The sequence below is a fragment of the Carcharodon carcharias genome, chromosome 18 (assembly GCF_017639515.1).
Source record: "Carcharodon carcharias isolate sCarCar2 chromosome 18, sCarCar2.pri, whole genome shotgun sequence".
Lineage (NCBI taxonomy): Eukaryota > Metazoa > Chordata > Chondrichthyes > Lamniformes > Lamnidae > Carcharodon > Carcharodon carcharias.
Window position 1 is genome coordinate 53,219,954 of NC_054484.1, and position 27,124 is coordinate 53,247,077.

The window sequence follows — 27,124 nt, forward strand, 5'->3', positions numbered from 1 at the left end:
CTATGTGTCAGGAGAAGGCATTGAGGGATCTAACAGAAGTCTGTGAAGTAGCCTTAATGAAGCCTCCAGCATTTGTGCATAAGCCTGCTGTTTCCTGAAACTGGACCTGGAGAAAAGTCATTTGGAATTTCACTGTCCAGGATATTGTATTAATTTGGTAGATCTGTTGAAAATCTAAAAATCTATTTTTGGACCATTGCCTTAAAGGAGGCGTAACTGGGAGTCAGGTTAATTCCAAATTTTAGGAGTTATTATAGTGATAATATGAGTCCTATATATGTGCTTGAAATCTTTTCTTTTGTTAATAAATATTTTAATTTAGTTTTTTCAAAAATATTATAAAAATCTTGGTGGACTTAGTACTTCTGAATTCAGTGCACGCATCTCAAAATAAATGAAAAAATGCAAAACTGTTGTGATAGCGCAATCAGGTTTCCCTCATGGATTTGATCTGCCTAGCACACATCATCTGCAGTGTGATATCATTATCAAGACAAACACTTATGTGGTAGATATGATCCTGCAAATGATCTTGGTATTGTTGGTTCAGGCAGAACCAATAGTTAGAACACCCTGGGAACTCTGCCTGTTCAATAGTATCACGGGACTTTTAACATCCATCTTAACTGCTGTATGAGACAGACAAGTTCCTGGTTTAACATTTCATCTGAAGGATAGCATCACTGATACTACAAGAGCCCTTGTACTGTGCAAGTCTGGAGTAGAGCTGAGCCCTATTCTGATATCATTCCCCTGGGTTGAGAGATCTATCATTATGGTCATTAGGTAATTTATTATTTAAAGGTGGTAGTGGGAGAGAATGTACCTGTTAGACTTTCTGCATTTGTACTGCAAGTACAATGCTAATTCTGTAAGTATTGTTCACCCCAATAGAAAAACAAAGCAGAGGTTATAAACTGAGATGCGTGGTGCAAACCTAGTCATAGCAGCACAGAAGGAGGCCATTTGACCTATCAAGCCCATGCCAGCTCTCTATCGAGCAATCTAGTTAGTTTCATTCCCCCACTCTGTCCCAGTGCCATCTGAAGTTTATTTCTCTCAAGAGCCCATCCAATTTCTTTTTGAAATCTTTAATCATTTCTGCTTCCACCACCCTTGTAGGCAGCAAGTTCCAGGTCATTACTACTCACTATGTAAAAAATGTTCTTCCTCCCATTCCCCCCCCACTAACCCGTAACTCATACTCAAACACTTACATATGTGTCCTCTAGTCCTTGCACCCCATCAGATATTGGGAACAGCTTTTCTTTGTCTGCTTTATCTAAACCTGTACACCTTGTACACTAATCTTGTACACCTCTATCAAATCTCCTATCAACCTCCTTTGCTCTAAGGAGAACATCAACTTCTCCAACCTAACCTTGTAGCAGAAATCTCCCATTTTTCAAACCATTGTGGTAAATCTCCTCTGTATCCTCTCAAGGACACTCACAGCATTCCTAAAGTGTGGTGACAAGAACTGGACACAATACTGATTTGTGGCATAACCAGAACTTTATGAAGGTCCAGCATAAGTTCACTACATTTGTACTCAACACTCTATTCATGATCCCATATGCTTTGCCAACTAACTCTCTCAATATGTCTTGTCGCATTCGGAGATTATTCCCTTGAACCTGCAAGTCCCTCTGTCCTGCAAACTCTTTATAGAACTGTGCCATTAAGTCTATATTGCCTATCACTATCCCTTCTGACAAAATTCATCACTTCACACTTCTCTGTATTAATTTCCATCTGCCACTTGTCTTCCCATTTTGCTAGCCAATCTATGCCCTGTTGCTGTCGGTTGCATTGTCTTCACTGTTTGCCACATCTCCAAGTTTGTTATCATCAGCAAATTCTGAAATTTTATTCTGTATTCCAATATCCATGTCATTTATATTGTTACAATTATGATGTTTATAAGATTGTTGTTTTTTGGAACTGTGCCTTTTGTTTATGGTAAAATGGAGGGGAACAATTTACCTATTTTGAAATCTGCTTGATAACAGGTCAGGGGCAGTTAAAGATCAAAGGGAGGCCGAGATTGGGTTAATGGGACAATGGTTAAGGTTTAAAGTACAAGTTGCCTACAAAAATAATTGTTAGTCAATGGTGTATTAGTCATTTGTTACAGTAAAAGTTTTAAAATGGGAAACCTTGCCATTTCATTCATTGATCTATTAAGTTTGAATTTCTTTTTAAATGTTATTGCCCTCTATGGGAATTGTAACAAATATATTTTAAAAAGCAGTGATCCCAACAGTGATCCTTGGGGAATGCCACTGTCTACCATCCTCCGGTCTGAACAACTATTTGCCACAACTCAGTTTTTTGCCTTTAGCCAAATATTTATTCAAGCTGGAACTTACCATCCTCTTCTATGAACCTCACTTTTGTTCACCAGCTTTTTATGTGACACTTTATCAAATGCTTCCTTAAAATCCAGGCAAATAATATCCACTGCATTCCCCTCACCAACCTTCTCAGTTGCCTCATCAGAAATTTCAATTAGATTAGTCCTTACACTCCTTCTTCAACAAGAGTGTCACATTTGCCACTCTCCAATTCTCTGGCACTTCTTCCTTATTTAGGGAAATTTAGAAGATTATAGCAAGCCCTTCCAATATCTCCACCCCTTAGCAATCTGATGCAAACCATCTGGGCCAAGCGACTTATCCACTCTAAACATTGCAGCCATTCCAGTACATTCTTTCTATCAATTTTCACCGCATCTATTACCTCTGCCACCTCCCATTCTAACAATGTGTTGTCAACATCATCTTTCTTAATAAACACTCATACAAAGTATTCATTAAGTATCCTAGTCTTGCCCTGAACATCTAAGCATATATCACCACTTGTTCCTCAATAGGCCCCTCCCTGCCTCTTACTACCCACTTCCTGATTACATGCTGGTAGAAGGTTTTTGGGTTCCCTTTTATGTTAACTATGATTCTATTTTCATATTCTCTTTTTGCCAGTCCTATTTTCCTCTCCACTTCCCCTCTTATTGTATTGTATGTGAGCTGGTTCTCACTTGAAGCATTCCTCTGACATGCATCATGTATCTTTTCTCTGTTTCATCATATTCTGTATCTCCTTCAACATCGAAGGAGCCTCAGCTTTGTTTCCTTCACTTTTCCCCTTTTGTTGGAATGTACCTAGCCAGCCTGTGAAACATCTCCTCCTTAAAGATCGCCCATTCTTCAGTTACAGCTTTTCCTGTCAATGTTAATTCCATTTTACCCTGGCTAGATCCCCCTAGTCCTACTGAAGTTAGCCATCTTCCAGTTTAGAAGTTCAGCTTTAGATTGTTCCTTGCTCTCCTCCATTACTAATCTAAACCTCATGATACAATGAACACTTTTACCCAAAGGCTCCCTAGTGAAACTTTAATCCAATATTTGTTTTGCTTCTTGATACGTACGGTTATAATTTAGCACTGGGAATCAGAGGTGTGCTCTCAGCCAATGTGAGTGGGCTTTAATGGTCATTATTTGCTACACAGTAGCATTTATGTTTGGAAATTTGAAAGGGTAATCACTTGAACTTTGTTTAGACATCTGTCTATCATTGCTTTTAGTATTGCAAGAGAGATTACTTGTCAAAAATGCCTTGTGCTTTGTGTTAACCAACACAACCTACTACAGTTGTGAGGAGAATTGTATAGCAGGGATCGTCCATAATTTCTATCCTTTTCACAAAAATGCAGAATATTTTTATGTTTGTGTCTTACCCCATCGCCTTTCTTCCAAAACTGCACAGTAATGAAAATAGTCATTTTAATGTTAATTTTAAAGGTAAATGATAATCCCTAATTATCACACTCCCTTCTCCCCAGAGTGCTTTTTGTATTTTTGCAAAATGGTGGTAATTATACATAGCCCCAGAAGGGGAACATATTTAGCTTCATACATAGAATACATACATAGAACCTGTTGTGCCAGTACCTTTTAAGAAGTGATTTCTGCCTGTCAATGGTCCATTTTTAAATCTATTTCTGAAGTACAGAGAGTAATTCTGTTGTTTATAGTGAAGGTGAAAGTTATCACACTATGTGTTAAGAATATTGCTGTTTGAACTTATCCGTGATGGTTTACAACCAGAACATTTAATTCTCTGTGTGTTTTGCAGGAATTACAGAATGGAATTGGAAGCCAGCAAGCTGTTGTCACATCTCTGAATGTGACTGGGGAGGAGATTATTGGACAATCATCAACATCCGACGGTGGCATCCTCAAGGAGAAGCTCAGCAACCTGACCAGACGTTGGCAGGAGATCTGCAGACAGGTGGATGAGAGAAAAAGAAGGTAATCTCCCGGCTTTCCTTCCACATTTTATTGTTGGGCTGTTCTCCATATAACTAACCTTCCCTTTAGTCATATTGCAGTAAAGTCTTCATTTAAAATACAGATGACAATGTCTAGACTCACAACATATTTGAAACACAGAAAGGCTATTCACCAAGAATTTCCTCAAAAATTCTCAGTTGCTGTAAATTCAATGGAAAACTGACGGATAGTCACATTTCAGCTAATCTTCTGCTGAAGTTATGACAGCCCAACAAGAGAACCACCAAGGAGATTCCCAGCAGCTGTCTTTTTGATGATGTTCCAGTGGGTTTCTGCATTCTAGCAAAAACATTTCACAACCCATTATTGCAAGAAAATTGAGGTTCTTTATTGTTGCATTCAGTTTTTTTTTTTGTTTTTTAATTAGCCATTTACTTTAAGTTTGATCATATATGAAGAAGTAACCTTTCCATATCAATTCAGCTATTTAACAGGGAATTATATGAAAAGCTTCAGGAGGCTAATTTGTATAGGTTGTTAGGGAAGTGGCTAGGTTAGTGGATCACATTGAGAAGTAACTGCAGAGAATATTGCTGTAGTATCAGCTTTGGGTGGCAGAGTCCAGAGCAACGCAGATGAAGTTTGGGAGTTAAAATAGCCCAAGCCTCACACTCTCACCTGTCAGTGAAATTCCTGTATGCTGCAAACCAATTGCCTTGAACGCGAGCCAGATTAAAATCCAGGCTATTTTAAAGTTACAGTGCTAAAATTGATAGCTGCCAATATTAAGAAAAATACTTATAAAAACCTATGTGGTTGACAGTCTTTGTATATGATATGGCAACCTTCCTTAATTATTGATTCTAGATTGGAAAAAAAATACTATTAATTATCAGCCTTGACAAGGGTCAGAGTCACAAGAACAGAAAAGACAGCTGTCCTGACCATGCAGAAGCTGTTTCCTCAGAGTGGTCCGTGAGCTCATAATTTGTTGGCTGAATTATGCCGTCGGTGAGCAGGGGGTGGGGCCCACTTGCCGACGCGTAAAGTGACGCGGGATGACATTGGGGGGAACCTCCGACGTCATCCTGCCCCATTTAAATTTTCAGGAAGGCAGGGGCACAGCAAAATCAGCTGCGGGCCCGCCGATCTGTCAATGGCCAATTGAGGCTATTGACAGGATCATTGAAACAATTAAAGGACCTGTCCATCCAACCTTAAGGTTGGCGAGCAGGCCAGGAGCCCCGGTGGCAAATAGAGAAAACATGAAACCTCATCCACTGGCGGGATGAGGTTTCATGTAGGGATTTAAAAAGTTTAATAACGTTTTAGTGTAATTTATGAACATGTCCCATCTCTTGTGACATTGTCACATGAGGGGGACAAGTTAAGGATTTTTTTTTCAATTTTTAACGTTTTTAAAACTGTCAGCGCTCTCCTTGAGGCAGCACATTGCCTCAGGGAGATGTGCGCTTTTTCTTGCGCATGTGCGAAAGAGCGCACTCTCGCTTTTGAGGAATTCCCCCCCCCTCCCGGCCCCACAGGGAGCGCATAGCGCTTCCCGGTGGAAGTCATGCTGGGCGGGCCTTAATTGGCCCACCCACGTAAATTGGCGGCGGGGCCCACTTCTCCGGCTGGGATCGGCTCCCTGCCCGCTGGAGATTGGGTTGGGCCCGCCCACCCAGCAGGCAGAAAATTCTGCCCTGTGTGTGTATATATGTGTGTGTGTGTGTGTGTGTGTGTGTGTGTGTGTGTGTGTGTGTGTGTGTGTGTGGCCTCTTTTTTAATTGTGAGTAGTTCAGTTTAAAAATAACCCAGCAGTAAAGCTTTATTCTTGAACAAGATAAAAGCTCATTTATTACAAAATTACTGCTGAAAGTTACTTAAGTAGAAGTGATAAAGTTATTAACTAAAATACAGAAACAAAGATGCTTAAAGATGAGGTTTCAAATCGGCCACTCCCAAGACATTGTTGCAGGACCGTTGCATGAATTCTGTCTTTCCGAAGTGAAGGGGTTGAAACTTGAGGTTCAGTTTAAAAGCTTTGAGGGCTTGTGATGTCAAATAGTTGGAGTTTTTCTTTGTAGATGAATACAATAGGTAGAGCAGATGCTGGGAGAGAGTAAAGGCTCCTTTCCTTACTGGAAACTGTAGGTACCGACACTTGAAAATTACCTGGTTCAGCAGACCGGGGATGATTTTCTGGATGCCTTACTCTGTAATTCCCGATGGCAGAAAACCCCAGCTCTTATATGTGGCCCATGGCTGGTTCAGCTGAGAGCTGTGTGTTGGTATTGTCTCAAACACTGGCACACAAAATGGCTACTTACAGCCTCCTTTATACAGTTCAAAACACAAAAATGGCTGATCTGTTAATTTAAATGAGTAATTGGGCCATAACCTCTAACTAACATTGGGAAGTGCTGGCCCACAGAAATTAGAAGAAATAAATACCTACTTACCTAGTCTTGAAAATTACATTGACACTCACATTCGCCAAAGCTGCTTGGGGCCTGCATCGGTGGTCCGAGGATGGGGGGGTGTTGAGGAATGGTGGTCCAGGGTTTGGGAGGGGGCCCATGGTCTGGGAGAGGGTCGGACATCCTGGTTGGGTGGGTAGTGAGGTGTGTTCAAAAGTCCGCATGAGTCTCAAAAGTAGAGATTAGAGGTGAACGATAGTTTTTCAGACTGGAGGAAGGTATTCAGTGGGGTTCACCAGGGATTGGTATTTGGACCACTGCTTTTCTTGATCTATGACATTGACCTATACTTGGTTGTGCAGATAAAACTTCCAAAATTTGCAGATGATGCAAAACTCTTTAGAACTGTGAACTGTGAGGAAGATAGTGATAGACTGCAAGAGGACATAGAAAGGCTGGTGGAATAGGCGGACAAGAAATTTAGCGCAGCAAGTCTGAAGTGATCCATTTTGCAGGGAAGGAACAAGGAGGAACAATATTAAATAAAGGATACAATTCTAATAGAGGTGCACGAGCAGAGGGATTGGGTCTATATGTGCACAAATAATTGAAGGTGGCAGAGCAGGTTGAGAAAGTGGTTAATAAGGCAGATGGGATCCTGGGCTTTAATAGAAGCAGAGTAGCAAAAACAAATAGATTATAGTGAACCTTTATAAAACACTGGTTCAACTGAAATATTGTGTCCAATTCTGGGAACCACATTTTAGGAAGGGTGTGAAAGAATTAAAGAGAGACTGCAAAAAAGATTTTAAAGAATTGTTCCAGGGATGAGGGACTTAATTTACATGGATAGATTGAAGAAGCTGAGTATAGTAATTATGGTTTTATTTAGTGTGTAATGTAACTTTAAGAATAAAAAAAATAAAAATAACCTGCAGAGTCACCCAGAAAAGGGAGAAGAAATCGCTGCTGTTTTTTTTTTCCGAACAAGAACGAAGTTTTGCAAAGTTAAGCAAGAAGACGCTCAATCATGGGGATCCCGCCAAAACTCAAAAAGCATGGGAAACAGCAGAGAAAAACTGACAGCTGCCTGAAGTAGCCTGCGCTACTCTCCTATTGGTACTACAGATCATTTGATCATCTGTAACAAGTATTATTCTTAAAGTTGCATTACATACTAAATAAAACCATAATTACAACACTCAATAATACTTGTTAAAGATGATCATATGATCTGTAGTAACCAATAGGAGAGTAGTGCAGGCTACTTCAGGCATTGCAGACATGGAGTTGGAGTTGAAAGCACATGTGTCATTGCTGTTGTGTATATTGTAATTAAACTTAATGTTTTCACCCAAGAAGTGTCTGCAGATCGACTCTATCACTAATGGTACAACTCAGCCACCCTACAACTAACGGTGGTGAGGATAAAACAGGATTGAATGAAAGAAATCAAATTAAAATGAAAGGAAAATATACTCACCAGGTATGCTGTTCCTTTAAGTTAAAGAAAAATGGCTGAGAAATCTCCCAGAGCACTCCCGACATTTGAAGAGTAACACTAAAGTTGCAAGGCCTCTGAGTGAGAATCCACAAGACGGGTGAGCAAAATGGGAAAAGGAAGAGAATCAGTACTTATATTGAAGGATGGGTGGCAGCACTGTAGGTTAGAGAAGTTAGCACAGAGCTTGCATGTTGAAAGGAGGGATAGTCAGAGCAGAGAGCAGTGCTGAAGTTTTAAGAGGGCAACCCTGTCAAAGGAAACAAGGGTCTCTCTAGAGAGAGGGCAACTCTGCGGAAGGCATCAAGAGACCCCTGAGAGAGGGCAACTCTGCCAAAGGGAACAAGAGACCCCAGAGAGAGGGCAACTCTGCCAAAGGGCACAGGAGACCCCAGAGGGAGGGCAACAAGAAATTAAATAGTTGAAAAAACAGTTGATTGTCCTTCAAGATCAAATGCAAAAGGAACGCGTAACGATTCAGCAACATGAAGAAATGATGGCCACCTCAAACAGTAGAATGGGAGCACAGTAGAAGAAATGCGAAGAGGGCTCAGGGGAAGTCCTGGTGATTGTAGAGGGCTCAGGAGAAACTCTGGTAATTGGAGAGGGCTCAGGAGAAACCCTGGTAATTGGAGACCGCTCAGGGGAAGCTCTGGTGATCGAAGAGGGCTCAGGGGAAGCTCTAGTAATCGAGCAGGGCTCACAAGAAGCCCTGGTAATTGGAGAGGGCTCACAAGAAGCCTTGGGAGTCATGTATAGGTGGATACAGCCAGGAGTCAGGAGTATGGTTAAACTCCAAAGCAGTGAAGCTAGCTGTCTAGCAAAGAGCGGAAGAATCAGCTAAATGAAGCCAAAGAGGCTTTGAACCGAAAGTCGCAGAATTTCCCAAGAAGCTGAGAGATAATGTAATTTTGGGAGGCTTAGCCACTGAGCAGACAAGTCGAGCTTGCATCTGAGAGTAGTCTGGCCAATAGTGAATCAAAAAGAAGGCCAAGGTTAAAGTCTGTGCTAAAAAAAAAGTGGCACGTTCCAAGTGAGGGAGGTAATCTATTTGGGTCACCTGGTAGATTCAGACGGCATCCACCCAGTTGACGAGAAAGTCAGAGCCATAAGAGAGGTACCTGCACCAAAGAACGCATCAGAGCTCAAATCATTCCTAGGAATAATCAACTATTATGGACGGTTCTTACCCAATTTGTCTACAGTGCTGGCTTTCCTGCATTATCTACTCAAAAAGAACCAAAGTTGGTCTTGGGAGGAGCCCTGGAAAGAAGCTTTCATAAAAGTGAAACAATTGTCGCACTCATTCAATCTATTAGTGCTTTGTGACCAGACGAAAGAATTGGTGCTGACATGTGACACATCTCCCTAGAGAGCAGGAGCAGTGCCCTCTCATCAGATGGACAATGACATGGAACGGTCAATAGGTTACGTATCAAGAACGCTCACCACAGCAGAAAAGGGATACTCGCATATAGAAAAAGAAGGCCTGTCCATCATCTTTTGTGTCAAGAGATTTCACCAGTACGTGCATGGGCACTATTTTACAATAATTTCAGACCACAAACTATTGCTTGGATTGTTTAGTGAGAACAAAGCTATACCACCCATAGTCTTAACAAGAATACAATGATGGGCTTTGATCCTGGCAGCAGAGGAATACACTTTCATACATAGGCCTGGCAATCAAATCTCAAATGCCGATGCCCTTAGTCTATTGCCTTTACAAGAAAATGATGAGCATGTCCCAGTTCTACTGGAACTTGTTTTACTGTTAAATTTCTTAGATTTCTCGATGGTAAGTGCTCGACAGATCAGAGACTGGACAAGTCATGTCCCAGTGCTATCTCAAGTGTGAGAACAAGTGCCAGTTGGTTGGTCACAGGAGCCCGTATCTGACGAAATAAAACCATACTTCAACTGAAGACATGAAATAAGCAGCCAGGTTGGCATCTTATTGTGGGGAGCATGAGTGATAGTTCCTCCAAAGGGAAGGGAGCCACTTTTAATTGAACTACACAGTGCCCATCCAGGATTTCCCTGAATGAAGACCATAGCATACAGCTATCTATGGTGGCCTGAGATAGATGGCAAAATAGAGAGTTTAGTAAAGCACTGTGTGCAATGTCAGCAATGGCAAAAGTTGCTAGTGACAGCTCCATTAAACCCATGGGAATGGCCAGGTAGACCTTGGATGGGTGCGGTTACACAATTGACTACATTGGACCTTTCCTGGGAACAATGTTTCTGCTCATTGTTGATGTCCATTCAAAATGGTTGGACATATATGAGGTAAAGTCATCAACGTCAGCCACTACAATTGAGAAACTATGTCAGAGTTTTGCCATTCACGAACTACAGGGATAGTCGTTTCTCATAATGGCATGGCATTTACGAGTGCTGGGTTTCAACGGTTTATCAGCCTTAATGGTATCACTCATGTAAAAACTGCACCGTACCACCCTTCCTTAAATGGACAGGGCGAAAGGGTGGTACAAACACTCAAGGCCGGCGTAAAAAGGCTAACTGGCGATTCCTTGGCAACCAAGCTAGCACGCTTTCTTTTCATTGCAGGACTACCCGTCATACAACAACAGGTGTCACACCTGCGGAGTTATTGTTGAAATGCCATCTCAGGATGAGATTGAGCTTAACAATGCCGAATTTAGAGGGGAAGGCGGAAAGGAGTCAGGGAAGCCAGAAAACTAGACGCAACTGACATAGTTGCAAGAGGAAATTTACTATGGGAGAGCCGGTATATGTGAAAAATTTGGGGGAAGGACCAAATGGTTACCAAGTGAAATAAGTGCGGTGACTGGACCTCTGACTTAGTATGTGGAGGTGGAAGGCAGATCATTCATAAACATGTGGACCATTTAAGTAAGAGAGAGACAAATAGCCAAGATTTGGCTCCACCAGTGACCATGACCGAGTCTGCATTTCCTGTTGAGGATACTCAACCCAGGACTGACATGTCTGAGATTCCTGTAAGAGTTGAGGATACAGAACTGCAAGTGCCCACCCAAGCACTTGATGTTCAGACAACTCTGGGAAAGGACGTTCCTGACAAAGAATGTGAAGTTGTGGAGTTGTGACATTCCACACGAACCATGAAACCACTTGAAAGACTGAACTTGTAAATTCCCTACCCAATGTAAATATTATGTTGTCTTGAAAAATATGTACTTTTAAATATAATGTGTATAGCCGAGTTAAAGGGTGAGGAATCTAGTAATTATTGTTTTATTTAGTGCAATGTACCTTTGAGAATAATACTTTTTAAGGAAGATCACATGACCTGTAGTAGCCAATAAGAGAGTAGCATGGGCTACCTCAACAGGCAGGGCAGAGATGGAATTGGAGTTGAAAGCACACAGGTAGTTGTTGTTGAGTATATTGTAAATAAACTTAATATTTCCTCCCAAGAAGTGTCTGCAGATCAACTCTATCACTAATGATATAGCTCGATCACCCGACAACACTGAGGCTGTTCTCTTTAGAGAAGAGAAGGTTGAGAGAAGATTTGATGGAGATGTTCAAAATCATGAGGGGCCTAGATAGAGTAGTTTGCGTAGGCAGAAGAGTTCAGAGGATTTAAGGTGAATGGCAAAGGAACCAAAGACAAACCAGTGAGGAAAATCTTTTTCACACAGAAAGTGATTAGGATTTAGAATACACTGCTTGAAACTGTGGTGGAGGAAAATTCAATTATTGCTTTCAAATGCATTTTGTATAACTATCTGAAGAAAAATAAATGGCAGTGTTACAACTGGGATGAGAGAGAACCAAAATCCTTGTTCCCTTACTGTCCATAATCAGTGTGCTTTTTAAAAAGGAAGAGATGTGTGTGTGTTTCTTGAGTGTGTGGGCAATTTGAGTAACCAGCAGCAAGCTTTTCATGGAATTAAATAAAAAGAAATATTTATTCATGCGTTCTCATTGAAAATCTAATGCTATGTCTCACTCACTCTCACACACACACACACACACACACACACACACACACAAACTTTCTCTCAATGAAAATACAGTTAAAGAGAATAATGCACTTTTACATGTTATAAACAAAAGAATAGTTCATAATTTACCCAATTAGCTTGTCTTGGAACACACAGGGTGCAGGCCTGGTGAAGAAGAGGTTTTTTAGACTTGAAGTGAAGCTAGGTGAATTCAATAGCTGAAGTGATATACCAGAGTTGTTGCAGGATTCTCTCCAAGAGATGGACTTCCTGCAGGTCATGAAGTTAGATACTTGTAGCCTTGTTACCAGGAGGTCGGTTTGCTGTATTGGGGGCCTTAAAATATAACAGGTTTGGAGACTTCACGATGTTGCAGTCTTCAGTTCTTAAGGGATAGGTGTTGCTGCCCTTCCTGCTGCTGCTTTTTCTGCAATTGCTGTTGTGTTGTGCAGATAGCACTTAAAAGCTTAAATAGGGAGACCAAATGGCTGCCTTACTATGTGGTTTCTCACAGCTCCCTTCCAAATATGGTGTTAGGCTTAAATTGATTAGCCATAATCTAGATTGTCTTTTGCAGACATTTCCCCTTTGGGGTTTTTTTTTGACAATCACCATCTTAGTTTCAGAATGACCAATTCAAGTCTGGAAATTCCTTTTTGGATGGTTGCAGGAGATGGCAGTGACATTCTAATCTGGAATGTGTCTTTTGTCCTTTTGAGACAGTGTGGCAGTTTTTTAATCCACAGACTGAGAGTCAGCTGACCTTCAGTGGCCATCTTTTGCAGCCCATCATAGCAAATTTTAAAAATGAAAAGTCAGTTACAGGACATTCTACACTGAGCACAGTTTTTGTTTCAAAAGTTATGAATATGACATGCCTTTGTTGGGCATGACACATATCTGCTCCTTGAGAAAAAAATGGAATCTTGATTAATTTTTTTTACATTGTTTTCATGGTAAAGCAAGGGTAATGTGAACACACATTCTGCACACAATCATTCTAACATCCACACGTTAATCTTACACTGGTATGATTTGTCTTGCCTGCAACAGTTCTTCTGCTTCAAGCATAGTCTTCATTTCCTTTTCTGGATGAGGCACAATTATAGTTGAATTTCTTTTGGTGTGGGAGAGGCTTTTGTTCAGGAAGCCAGTGCCTTCTATCGCTTTATCTTTTTAAAGATCCCAGTTATGTGTTGTCTTGCGCGTTTGGATTTTCATTAGCATTGGTTTGTGGTGCTTTGGGAATTTTAGTACCAACTGACAAGTGGTCTTTGGTGAGCTTTGGGTGTAATCGAAATTCAAGTTAGACTTGAGTCCTGGAGGGGATATAACTTCAGGGGCTGCTGAAGGGATGTCTCCTCTGTTCCATGGGTTGTACCTTGGAAGTTTTTCTGACTGCCTTGTTGCATTGCCTGTAAAGTTCTTAACCCCTTAATTGCTGCTTCCACAACCCATGAGATTAATAGTTCAGATTCTGACACATTGATAATTCTTATTTCTAGGGTGAAAGTGGGCAATAAACAGTTTTTAAGGTGCTGCGAGGCATCTGGGTTCTCTTCTTGCACTTCGGCTTTAGGGGGTTCTGAAGCAGATTTGCTGGGTTCAGTTAGATTTGAATTTAGAACCTGACCATTTGATTCTTGAGTGCGCAAATCCGCACTGACTTCACTTTTATTTTTCTAGTGGTTTTCACAGGTGCTATTCAGCTCAGAGCATGTTACCCTCCTATTTTCCTTTACTTTGGGGATGGGTTTTACCCCAATCTGCCCCATGTTCTCTAGGACAACACTGCCCGCAGTTGGCTGTCCAGCTTCTGTCACACTCCCCTGTGGCACTGCAACCACGTGAGGCATTTCCATCACTTTTTGCTTGCCTCTTTGGGAATTTTCCTGGTCCCAATTTAAATCCTTGAAGACGATTTCTGTCAATCATACTTCTGGTAATTTCCTTTCAACCTCTGCTGCTTTTATTCCAGTACCTTTTCTCTCCTCTAGGCCTCTCTTGGCTTGTCTAAATTATACTGGCTTTCCTTTAGCCTCCTTAATTCTTACCAGTCCTATCACCAACTGTAGGATTTTTGGGGCTTCCTTAGCCCCCTGCAGCTGTGCAGAATTTTGCTTGTTCCCCTCAGTTTCTGCAGTCTCTGTGGACTGCTGCCATTTCCCAGCAATAGGTCAACTCCCTACATTGGTAAGCTCAGAATGACCCAGACCATCAGTTCACAGTGACCAAGTTACTCTGAAGGTAAACTTTAATTAAGGGAACCTTCAAGCATTTTCCAGTAAGCCCTTTCACCGATACTGTGATATATGTTGTGCTTTCGGATGGCATCTCTGCAATCTTTGCCACAAGTAGCGTTTGAAGTCAACCTGTGTCCCTGAGGATTTTAATCTCTTTCCGTGGTGTCTGGAGTACAAAAAGAATTGTTTTCCCTTTGTGCAAAAAAAGTTCTGGTCAGTATCCTGATCCTTCCCTGCTAAATTTGAGCACAGGTTTACCACCTTCATGGCTATAGACACTTTCTTAACTGCAACTCCCCTTTTGGTATCTTTGAATGTCAACTACTTTCCCTTATGCGTCCAGGATTTCCATTGGAAACACACTATGTGTGACTGATCTGTTTTTATAATCAACCTGACCACCCACCTTATTTAGGAAATGACTTTGGACTTGAAATCGGTCACATGATGAGACAGCCATACTTGGTGCTGTTTTTAAAATAACAGCCAGAAACTGTTCTGCAAGTAGAGCTCCATCAAAATGCCATTGAACCAGCTACAAGTCATCTAAACAGCCAAAGTAATAACTAAAAATACCTTGAAAGTGGGAGAAGGACTCCCTCTAACTTGTTAAAACTTCGACTTCATCTGAGAGCCAACCTTTTGGAAATTTGACTGCAAAAGGCCTCACAGCTTACTGAGAATCGTCGGCTTTACAACATTTTCATTTCAACTAAAGCATCAGCCCATCTAAAGAACTGCAAGCCTACCAGAAAGAGACTAAGACCATCATAAATTGCAATTTTATTTTTAAACCCTCATCTGTATCACATCTTTGTGTGTGTGATGGTGTGTGTGTGAGTTGAGTGAGTGAGACGTCATGTTTTCAACCTGTGGGTCAATAAATAACCTGCTTTATTTTTTTAAAACTCACAAAATGCTTGCTGCTGGAATTATTTAAATTGGGATAATCACTCTGAGGGTAAGAAAACGTGTACCTTTTACATACAAACATATTGGCCATGGACACTGAAAAAGAACATATAAGTTTTGTTTGTGACATTGCACATGACAAAGGACCACAGGAAAAAGGCCTGGGAGTGGAACTAACTGAGTTGTTCTTGTACAGAGCCAGAGGAAAACTACAAGCAGAATGGCCTTCTGTTGTGCTGTAACCATACTATGATTTTCTGTTTTGGATCATTTGATCAGACTAGTCCATGTATGCACCGTTCATTAATTAATAATGCACATTTCTTCATTATTGCTTAATTTAATAACATTCATGTCTTTAATATTTAATGATTTTTTTTTGCTTCATAGCATTAAATTAGGTGGGAATGCGGAAGGCACTCCATTTTTTGGGGGCCTTATGTATTTTCCCCTTATTATACACTCTAAGAATTCTTGGTTACAAAATACTATCAAATGTTTAGACCAACAATGCATGATGCATTGGTGTGTTTCTTTCAGGTTGTTGGAGAAGGGTTGCTAGCTAATCTTCATCTTCTCTTTCACTTGCCGTGTACAATTGCTTTTTATATAGCAACAGTAACAGCAGGATTGATTGTGCTTGTTTGTATCAGACGTGGGGCATATCAAATTCTGCAGGATTAAGCAATCTTGGAGACAATCTTACATACTTGCAATTGTTGTGCTCAAGTCCTCAAGTGTCTCATTTAATACATTACTTCCCATTTCTGCTAATTATAAGATATGTTAAGGACATGTTGCTTTGTTTGCAAGTTTAACTCATTCACTGCTAGTTAAGATCCCAAAATTGTGGCCACATTGAAAGGCCAAGATGACAAAAACAAATAAAATGTAAAGTAAATAAAACAGAGACCCATTGTAATGTATTCCTATGTTGTGGGTATGTCCAGTATGTGGTGACATCATTAAATATGTGATCAGGTCATCATGGTGCTTGCCTCCCTTTACAAGTTCATCCTAATATATAATATATTTTGGTTATGGAATAGGATTAAAGTGTAAAATCTTTTGCAACAAATGGCAGTGGAGACCATTCTGAACAAAATAAGCTCCCAGCGATCTAACTGCTTGGATGGTGAAGATTTTTGACTAGCTTGTGTTGAGTCTCATTGTTTCTGAAAATGTGTGACTACACTCAGTTGAATAGACTGCTTCATCTGATTCAGCTACCCATTGTCATGTTTTTATAATGATATAAAGGCACCAATCGCTCATACGGGACTGTGCAAACATGTGTGTTCATTTATTGAGACTAGTCTCATGGGAGCATTTATATAGAGTTGTGTACTGTGCTCTTAAAAGCAAAACTAAAACGGGATTGCATGACACATTTCCTTTATGTGGTTGTCACGCAGCATTCACTCAAAGGCATATTACAACACCCACTTTGACTTTGGTGATTTTTTTTCTGATTAGGCTGCCTTAGCTTCTGTATCACTTTTACAGAAAGCTACAGGAAAGTGTTTGCTGCATCACTGTTACATTTGAGAACAGGATTATATGGCTACTTCATGGGATACATTGGAAGACTAAGAGTGTATGACAGAGCTTGAGAGCCATTCAGTTTATACATTGAAAGAATGGACTTGTTCCTCAGAGCTAATAATATGTTAGAAATTAAAGGTGAAAAAGAAGAGATCCCGACTCAGAATAAGGCTGTTTTTGAGTGCAAGAAAGCAATTTTGCTAATTGAGATTGGTCCAGAAGTGCATAGCACATTAACAAATCTTCATGCTCGCTACAAGGCAAAAGATGTGCCTTTCAAAATAATTATAACCAAGACTGGAAGGAGGGGAAAGTTACAAATTTGGAACCAGAATAATAGTGGAACAGTTGATGAGTACATTATGGCACTGAAGAATTTATCATTACATAGCAATTTTGGTACATTCTTAGACTGTGCATTATGAGACAGATTTATGTGTGGATTGGTGAATTAAAGAATCCAGTTGAAGTTATGAAAATCTTACATTTGAGCTAGTGTGTAAGATTGATATTTACCAGGAAGACGGCATCAAAGAATGCCTGAGAATTTCATCCTGTGCAAGTGACTAGTACAGCTTCTGTCCACTGTCAGAAGGCTTCTGCCAAGTCTAAAGTGGAGAGACCTGTTCAGAAGATAGAGGTTATAATCGATGTTCCGAAACAAAAAAAAAATGTCTGAGCTCAGAAATTTTCCAAGCACGATTCAATAATATTCACAATTTCTGCCTGAGTTTGGAATGGTGTTCACTTCATTATATGGGTTGTTGAAGAAAGATGTGAAATGGGGTTGGTCCAAAGCAGAACAAGATGCTTATGAGCTTGACCAGTGATGCACTACTTGTTCATTACAACACAAATTGTGACCTGAAGATAGCATGTGATGCTTCAAACTGTGGAATCACAGCAGTAACTAGTAATGTCATGGATGATGGTCAAAAGAAGCCTTTGAGTCATCTGCACTAACCAGGAATGAAAGTAACCATGCACAGATAGAAAATAAAGTGCTTGGTGTCATTTTTGGAATCAAAATGTTTCATCAGTTTTTGATGGATAGAAACTGCATGCTAGTTACAAAGCATAAACCCCAGTAGCTATTCTGGGACCAAGGTCTGCAAACTGGACTATGGCAGCGTCAAGGATACAGCAGTGGACTGTACTTCTCTCACAGTATGACTGCAATATTGAACATCTTAATTCAAAGGAAAATGCTATTGTTGAAGTGCTGTCACGTCTGCTGCTTGAAGACTCAAAAGTAGGTAGTGAAGGTGTAATCTTCACAGCAGGAATTGTGCATGAGGACTTTCCAATCACTGCAACTGCAATTCCAGCTGAAACTCAGAAAGGCCTAGGTTTAAAGAGAGGCTACAATCTGACATTGAATAGTTGGACAGGGGTTGAATGGTTCCACAATCACTATAATGAGTTGTCACATGAACAGGGATGCATTAAGTGGGGCCACAGAATTGTAGTACCTAGTTCTTTAAGAGGCAAGATTCTGGTAGGATTACATACTGAGCACACAGGTATAATTCGGATGAAACCCATAGACATAAGTTTTGTTTAATGGTCTGGTCTAGGCGGTGATCTAGAATCAGTGGGTAGCAAATGTACCATTTGTCAAAACTGCAAAGACAAGCCATCAAAAATATTCTTACAATCATTATCATGGTTGAATCAATTGTTTCAAAGAGTTCATATATACTTTAAAAAAGAAAAACAAAAGATTTCAACTGCAATTGAACCTAGAGAAGGAGGAAAACTTAACACGAAAGCTAATTATGAAACGCAAATTAACGAGGTGCATACATAGAAAGCACAGACTGCTAATAAACTTGCTGAAATTATGAACTGCAAAGATATAAAATTGAATTGAAAGCAAATACAGCAGATATCCATAAAAGAAATAAGATCTTCTGTTAAGTTCTGAACTGAAACAAGACAGTCCAAAAACTGACTCCACACCAAAATCTGGGAGAAGATCAGGAAGACTCTGTAAAACAGTTGTTGGACTTGATTTATAGATATTGTTCAAGAAAATAAGAGTCAGTTGTTGATTTGCCAAGCGTGCATATTTACAAAGATTTATTTGCTTTTGAAACTGTATGTAACTCACTTGCTCACTTTTCCAGAACCGCTCCATCCAATTCAGGGTCATGGGGAATCAGAGCCTATCCTGACAGGCAATGGGCACTAGGCAGGGTATACCCAGGATGTGATGCCAATCCATCACAGCATGCACGCACACACATACACACACACACACACACACACACACACACACACACACACACAATCAAATTTGGATCCCTGGAGCTGTAAGGCAGCAGCGCTAACCACTGTGCCACCGTGCCACCCAATTAATGTAACTGTAAATAGTTTACTAAAAACAAAAGGGAAGCAGTGAAATGTATTCATATGCTGCCAGACTGCCCATTGTGTGATGACGTCATTACATATGATCTGGCCACCTTTGTGTCTGTTCTCATTAAAAATGCCTCCTAGTCTACAATACCCTTAGTCTATAAGACTGTGTAAGAAAGACCAGCAAAATGGAGAGGTCATTCTTGGAGGCTGAACTGAGGCATAAAACAACTATGTAATGTATGAATGAAGGTGACAATTATCACATTTGATTGGATGTTAAAATAATGATCCACGAAGTATGGCTCAGGAGAGTTAATTCCATTCTTGAAGCTCAGGTGCACTGGGTCATAATGTAACTTTATAACTTGCTGAGGATTGGTGGGTAAATGGGAGCAATCTTTTATGTTGAACCAAGAGAAGAACCAATGGATAGGGTTAGGGGGAAGGAAATTCTGGCCTAAATACAGGAACATTGGTAAAATTTGCAACTTAATAGAAAAGTCTGCTGCCTAGCAATTGGATATTAGTTTAGTTTGTAGCATCCAAAGAAGTTGACATATTTTTGATTTAATAAAGAGTAAATGCATACGTACTTAGAACAAAGGCAAGGAGAGCTCGTCTAAGCAGGTCTTTTGTCCTTTTCATTCTTAAATTTTGCAATGTTATTAACTGCACAGTTGTCATTAGTATTGCTATTCATGTAGGTCATAGAAAGTGGCATTCCACTTTCAGTGGGCTCTGTTTGACATACTGTGATTGGACAGGAATTTGCTTTAAAATTTAGCATGTCATCTTCAGTAATATTTCACCTGCAGAATTGTCTTGCTTTGCACTGAATTATAAAAATAATAATGGCAATTTGAAAAGTGAGTGACTTGTAATTGAGAGGTATTACTCCTTATACTGATAGGAAGGTTATTTATTGTTGATTTAAAATATGCAAGAGTGCCCTAACACTTTCTCACCATGTATCCTTCTGTTAAGTTTCATGTGAAGAGTGCTATTGCCTCTGTAAACAAATCAGCAACTGATTATAATGGAAATAGCTTGGTCTGGAAACTCTGGCAAAAGGGCACCACATTGTTTGCCAGTGAAAATCAGTAATGCAAACTTAATTCACAACCTCTATCTCTTCTGAAGCTTTAACATTTTTATAGAGCAATGGGCTGGGTTTTTATTGGGATCTCTGCTTACTGGTAATTTGTCTGCCAATTTGTGGAATGGGGGAGGCGGTGGCATAGTGATATTGTCACTGACTAGTTTTCCACAGACCCAGGATAATGCTCTGGGGACCTGGGTTCAAATACCACCAAGGCATCCCACCAAATTTGAATTCAACAAAAATCTGGAATTATAAGTCTGATGAAGATCATGAAAATATTGTCAATTGTTGTAAAACCCATCTGGTTGGCCTACATGTGATTCAGACCCACAGCAATGTAGTTGACACTGAACAAGGGCAATTAGGTATGAGCAATAAGTGCTGGCCTAGCCAGCGATGCCCACATCCCATGAACGAATATTAAAAAAAAATTAAAAGATCATCTTCTGTTTCTCATCAGCTAGAGACAAGATCATTCAAACAAATTCATAAATTCCTTAGCAATGTTGATTAATATTAGCAGCTGAACCATATTATGCTTTTGCTTCAAAACCAAAAGCTAAGTAAAATTGTTACTTCAGAAAACTAGCAGCACAATGTTGCTTGAATATTAACTTCAGTAATTGTGCTTCAGTTCTGTGTCCAACACACTGACCAGAAACTATTTATTATTACCTTAGATGTTACTGATGTCACAAGAAGAAGAAAGATCAGCAGACTGCCACTTTTATGTCTGCATGGTAATTGTGTCAAAATCCAATTAATGCATCAGCATTTGAACATGAACTGTATTTCTCTGGCCCTTCAGTTTTCTGCACATCTTGATATCTTTAATGTGAGCCATATTTCAATACTATGGGCAGAATTTTTAGGTTGGCATGTGGGCATGTGCCCAACCCGCTTGGGCATAAAACAGCGCATGATGATGTTGGGTGAGCATCCCAATGTCATCCCGCACTTGTGCAATATTTCAGTTGGCGGGTGCACGCAAAAGTTGGAAGCGTGCCCGCCGACAATTAAGAGGGTAATTAAGCCCATTTTGTAATTGTCCCCGGTTTTTTGTGGTCTGTCCAACCTTACAGTTGGCAGTCGGGCAAATCTGCCAGGCAAACTTTGCATTTTTGATGGAACCTCATCCAGGGGTGGGATGAGGTTTCCATTATTAAATAAAAAATATGGACAGAATTTACGTCATGTATATGTTCAGGTGACTGATTCTGATGCATGGGAAATTTTTTTCCAGATTTTAAAATCCTTACTTATTGGTTTTAAATTCTTCAACTCCCTGAGGCACTCTCTGCCTTCAGAGAGCTTTCACACAGCGCTCTCCCACACTCGCGCAGATGTCAACCCTTCTCCCACCCCCACCCCGGCAGCACTGAGCATTTCAACGTGCACTTCACGCTGGCTGGCTGTTAATTGGCCAGCAAGCATGAAATCGCAGTCAGGGGGCAATTACGGGTGGTGGTCTATTCCCCAGCCGCTCTTGAGCTCGCCGATCGTGCCTGCACGCTGAACTAAAAACCCTGCCCAATGACTATTGGATTGACGTGACATTTGGGGACGACGTGCTGCTCAAATAATTTTGACAAGATCCAGTTATAACTGGGCCATTCAATAACGCTGTGGGAAATGAAAGCAGGAGAAATGTGATTAAATAGAACGATGGGTTTCTGGTACATATTCGAATACCATCAATGGGTTTTTTGAAACACTTAATGTTTGTGACTTGCAGTATTACTCAGGAGTACGTGTTGAAATTGTAAAACTTATTCTTGGTTCTGTAAAGAGAAAACAAATAGGTCCCAGTGTAATGAGTTGTTATATTATGCTGCAGTTGCCACACCTGCAAGAAAGTATAATGGAAAATAACCAGTTGGAGGACAAGGAGGCATTCACTCCACAGCCAGACATATTGGAAACCTCTTTAAAATCTGATTTTATTATCATGTTTATTTTGGTCTACTGTACAAATATTTTGTGGTCAGCAGTGAAGCAAAGGCAATCACCACTAACCTCGAACAAAGCTAACCGCAAAGATCTAGTGATCTTTATGGCATGGATTTCCCCTTTCCTGATTGCAGTTTAAATCTGGCACCAAATCAAGTTGATCTTCAGGCAGTGATGTCACTAATCAGGTATGTAGCCAATGCCATTGAAGTATTGCCACAGGTAGCAAACCGGGAAGTTAAAAGCACTTCATTCTTCACTTTTAATTTAAATTTTCAAGTGACAAAATAAATGATCATGATTGGATGTAGACAGAAGCTAAAATATCAATGCAAATAAACTTTAAGAAAAGTTTTGTAAAAAAAAATACTTTTTTATCATAATGGAGAAATTGAGCATTCCACAAAAATAAGTTTGAATTTTGGGGCAGAATCGTCCCAGCTTTGCACTAATTGCAGTAGCGGGTGGAAAAAAATGCGTTTTACCAACTGGCCGCAATGGTGACTTTTCACTCCGTATTGTCCCAGTCCCGCCTCATTAATTGTGCATTCCTGGGAAAGACGCCATATCCATGGCAGACGGCCTCTCATTTACATGCCATGCTATCACCTCACAGCTTCCTCATGCTGAGTGCCATCTTTAGAAAGTGCAGCTGCCTGCACACCGCTCAGTGCTTCCAGCCCAGGACTGCTGCACAGAAGACATGACTCTGAAAGGCAAGAAGACTGCAACCCCCAATTCAGTGAGGCATCTCTGGAACGCCTTTTGGTCATTGTGGAGGCCTGCTGTGATGTCCTCTACCCCCACTACCCTCTCCTCCTGGCCGCAGGACGTTCAGCAATTTCACCACTCCGTCTTGGCAGTGATGATCAGAACCAATCCAGCACAGAAGTGGTAGGCAATCCAATGCAGAAAGAAGTTGAATGACCTGATCCATTCCACCAGGGTAAGGCAACCATCTCATCACTCTAAACTCTCACATTCGCAAGTCCATCACACATTCACTGGCATCTCACTCAGTGCCAACTCAAGGGACATCACCACTCACTCTTTCACACACACCCACCCTCACATCTCCATCTGGCCTCATCTCCTCTGGAGACTGCCTCCTCAGCCCTCATCACCTTGAGGCCACTTGCACAGATCAACTTGTGCTCCTCAGTACAGCCCTCACCCTGCACCCTCTTCCCTTGCCTGAGGCCACTTCATCCATTCCCCAAGCAAGTCTTAGCCATACAGCTGTTGAAAAGCCTAATGTCTGGTCTGGTGGTAGAGACCTACTCGTGAGCCCCCTAAAAATGATGCGGTGCTGTTTGCAAAGCTTGGCCCTGATGACTGTGAGTGCTGACCAAAGCAAGGTAGGCAAACAAACCTTGAAGTTCTGAGTGAATTGCAGCACACAGGGTGCATGTCGCTTATGTTTATTCGCAAAATGTTATTTGCTCTGCCCATCAATGGCGGGCCGCGTTTCCCAACATCGGGAACTTCATTGTAGTACATCCACCTATTATTACAAGCCTGGGTCACCGGAATCATCCCCCACACCCCACTAAATGCTGGATCATCCAAGCTTCATCAATGACCTTCCTTCCATCCAAAAGTGGGGATGTTCGCTGATGATTGCACAATGTTCAGCACCATTCATAACTCCTCAGATACTGAAGTAGTGCATGTTCAAATGCAGCAAGACCTGGACAAGGCTTAGGCTGCCAAGTGGCAAGTAACATTTGCACTGCCCACGTGCCAAGAAATGACCATAGAGAGAGTCTACCCATTGCCCCTTGACATCCAATGGCATTACCATTGCTGAATCTCCCACTGTCAACATCCTGGGGATTACCTTTGGTCATATAAATACTGTGGCTACAAGAGCAGGTAAGAGGCTAGGAATCCTGTAGTGAGTAACTCAACTCCTGACTCCCCAAAGCCTGTTCACCATCTACAAGGCACAAGTCAGAGGTGTGATGGAATACTCTACACTTGCCTGGATGAGTGCAGCTCCAACAACACTCAAGAAGCTTGACACCATCCAAGACAAAGCAGCCCACTTGATTGGCACCACTTCCAGAAACATTCACTCCCTCCACCACCGACGCACAGAGGCAGCAGTGTGTACTGTTCACAAGATGCACTGTTGGAACTCACCAAGGCTGTTTAGACAGTGCCTTCCAATCCCACGACCATTACCATCTTGAAGAACAGGGGCAGTAGATGAATGGGAACACCACACCTGAAAGTTCCCCTCCAAGCCACACACCATCCTGACTTGGAAATATATTGCCATTCATTCACTGTCGCTGGGTCAAAATCCTGGAACTCCCTGCCCCCTCCACCCCGAACCAAACAGCACTGTGGGTGTACCTACACCACATGGACTGCAGCAGTTCAAGAAGGCAGCTCACCACCACCTTCTCAAGGGCAATTAGGGATGGGCAACAAATTCTGGCTGGGCCAGCGATGCCTACATCTCATGAGTGAATTAAAAAAGGGTGTAACTTTTTCAAGGTTTTTTACAGCAAGACTAACAGGATAAAAATGGCAATTTTTGTGAATTCACTGGTTCCTCAGGGTTTGCACTCTGAGGAGACCTCACCCGCACAGCCACCGGAGGAGTATAGAATTACTGACAGCAACTTCTGGATTTCCACATTATTCTTCCCCTGTGGTGAACTCCCGAAGTTGCTATCAGTTTCAGTGAAGGAATGATGGCAACCGCCAACAGTTTTGCAGTCATTACCACCACAAAATCCAAGGCACTGTTTCTTCCTTCAATTGATGGAATTGTTATTAGTGTTGCACAATTGTTAAAATCCCCGTGGTGCCCATGAATGTTTAGAGAGAATTTCAAAATCTACTGAAAGAAAAAAGCTACAAGATTGAATGGTTTAAAGCTGATGAATTTTACTACAGGGTTTACAAGAATCAAGTAAAACAAACAATACTAAATAAAAACAAAAATACCTGGAAAAACTCAGCAGGTCTGACAGCATCTGCGGAATAAACACTGCCTTAGTTAATTACTTATACTTCACTTTGAAAAGCACACTAAGACACAACCATATATACCTTAGACCAAAACCCTCAACTTTTCCACTTTGATTTCGCACAGAAGGTTTTTGGTTATTTATCAGGTTTTTGAAGGTTACCCACTTTCTTGGGATCAACTTCAAACTTTTCCACAGCTGTCTTGTAAAGTCTTGGACTTAGCAGTTCAAGCTTGAGTTTCACTCAAGAAAATATTAGAAATGCTCCTGGTTTCTAATAGATCCATTCTCCTGGTCCATAGTTGCTCTCTTGGCAAATTATTTTCCTCTGCCTTCTGAACACACCAGCTAGGTTGCTTCCAGCACCAACCTCAAAACCTTCCAGCCAAATCCCACAGATGACCTTTGAGAATTCCAACCTAGGCTCCATCCTGAATCACTTATCTTTATGGTAACAGAGGCGAGTTGGGATTTCTGGTAGATATTTAAATTAATTAACTTTTAGCTTCAAAACTAAACTTTTGACCCTGAAGTACCCATGAATAATTCACCTAACAGAGAAAGGATAATGCAGCTCAGACACACTGGGTAGAATTTTTGCCATTGGCACACGGAGCTGGGCGATTGGGAAGCCAACCAACACCCACAATCGGGCCCGGAAGGCAATTTCATACTGGCGGGCCAATTAAGGCCCGCTCAGTGCTGCCTGGGTGGGTGGGGGGAGGAGTGCCAGCTGGCCAAGCGTGACCTTCTCGCATGCACACGAGTGTGCACTACATAATCTCCCTGAGGCAGAGAGCTGCATTTATATAGAACTTGGATATATATTGAACTTGTATTTATATAGAAAGACTTCCATTTTCTTGCACTTTTCATGACCACCAGATGTCTCAAAGCACTTTGCAGCCAATGAAGTACTTTTATTGAAGTGTAGTCACTGTTGTAAAGCAGGAAATGCAGCAGTCGATTTTCACTGCGGCAAACTCCCACAACAGCATTATGATAATGAACAGATAATCTGTTTCTGTGATGCTGATTGAGGGATTTTTGCAGGACTTTGGGATAATTTCCCTGCTCCTCTTCAAATACTGGGGTGCGGAATTGCCCCAGATTTGTGCTAAGTGTGGCAGCGGGTGGGAAAAAGGACATTTTACCTGCTGGTTGCAATGGCGGGTTTTGGCGCTGTACTATCTCAATCCTGTCTCATTAATCATGCATTCTCGGGAAACACACTGTTTCGCTGGCGTGCGGCCTCCAATTCACCCACCATGCCATCATGTCGCTACTTTCTCAGGCCAGCCACTAGATTTAAAGTGCAGCCACGCACACACCTCTTAGTGCTTCCAGCCCAGGACTGCTGCGCTGAAAACATGGCCTTGAAGGACAAGAAGACTGCAGCCCCCGATTCAGTGATGCATCTCTGGGATGCCTTCTGGACACCATTAGAGCAATGTCCCTACCCCTGCCTTGGCTGCAGGAGGCCCATCAGTGTCACCAGTCTGGCTTGGGAGGCAGTGGTGGTCAGTGCCAATGTTGCACAGAAGAGGTTGGCCATCCAGTGCAGAAAGAGGATGAATGATCTCATCCATGTCGCCAGGCTAAATTCACCCACTCACAAGCCCATCACACATTCACTGGCATCTCATTCACTGAAGGCTCAAGTGACATCACCACTCACTCTCTCACATACACCCTCACACCTCCATGTGGATTCATCTTTCCGGAGACTGCTTCCTCAGCTCTCATACTCTTGAGACCACTTGCACAGATCAACACACCCTGGGATTCTCCCCTTCCCCAGTACAGCCCTATCCCTGCAGCCTCTTCCCTTATCTGAGGTCACTTCTAA

At 41.4% G+C, this 27,124-nt stretch overlaps 1 protein-coding gene across 1 annotated transcript in view; it reads left to right on the forward strand.

Annotated features, from left to right (window-relative positions):
• dmd (dystrophin) overlaps positions 1-27,124 on the forward strand; it is a 1,748,406-nt gene that overhangs the window by 1,129,308 nt on the left and 591,974 nt on the right. Inside the window, exon 44 of the mRNA XM_041212034.1 lies at positions 4,138-4,313. Within this exon, the coding sequence (XP_041067968.1) occupies positions 4,138-4,313 (176 nt within the window). The remainder of the gene's footprint in view (positions 1-4,137; positions 4,314-27,124) is intronic.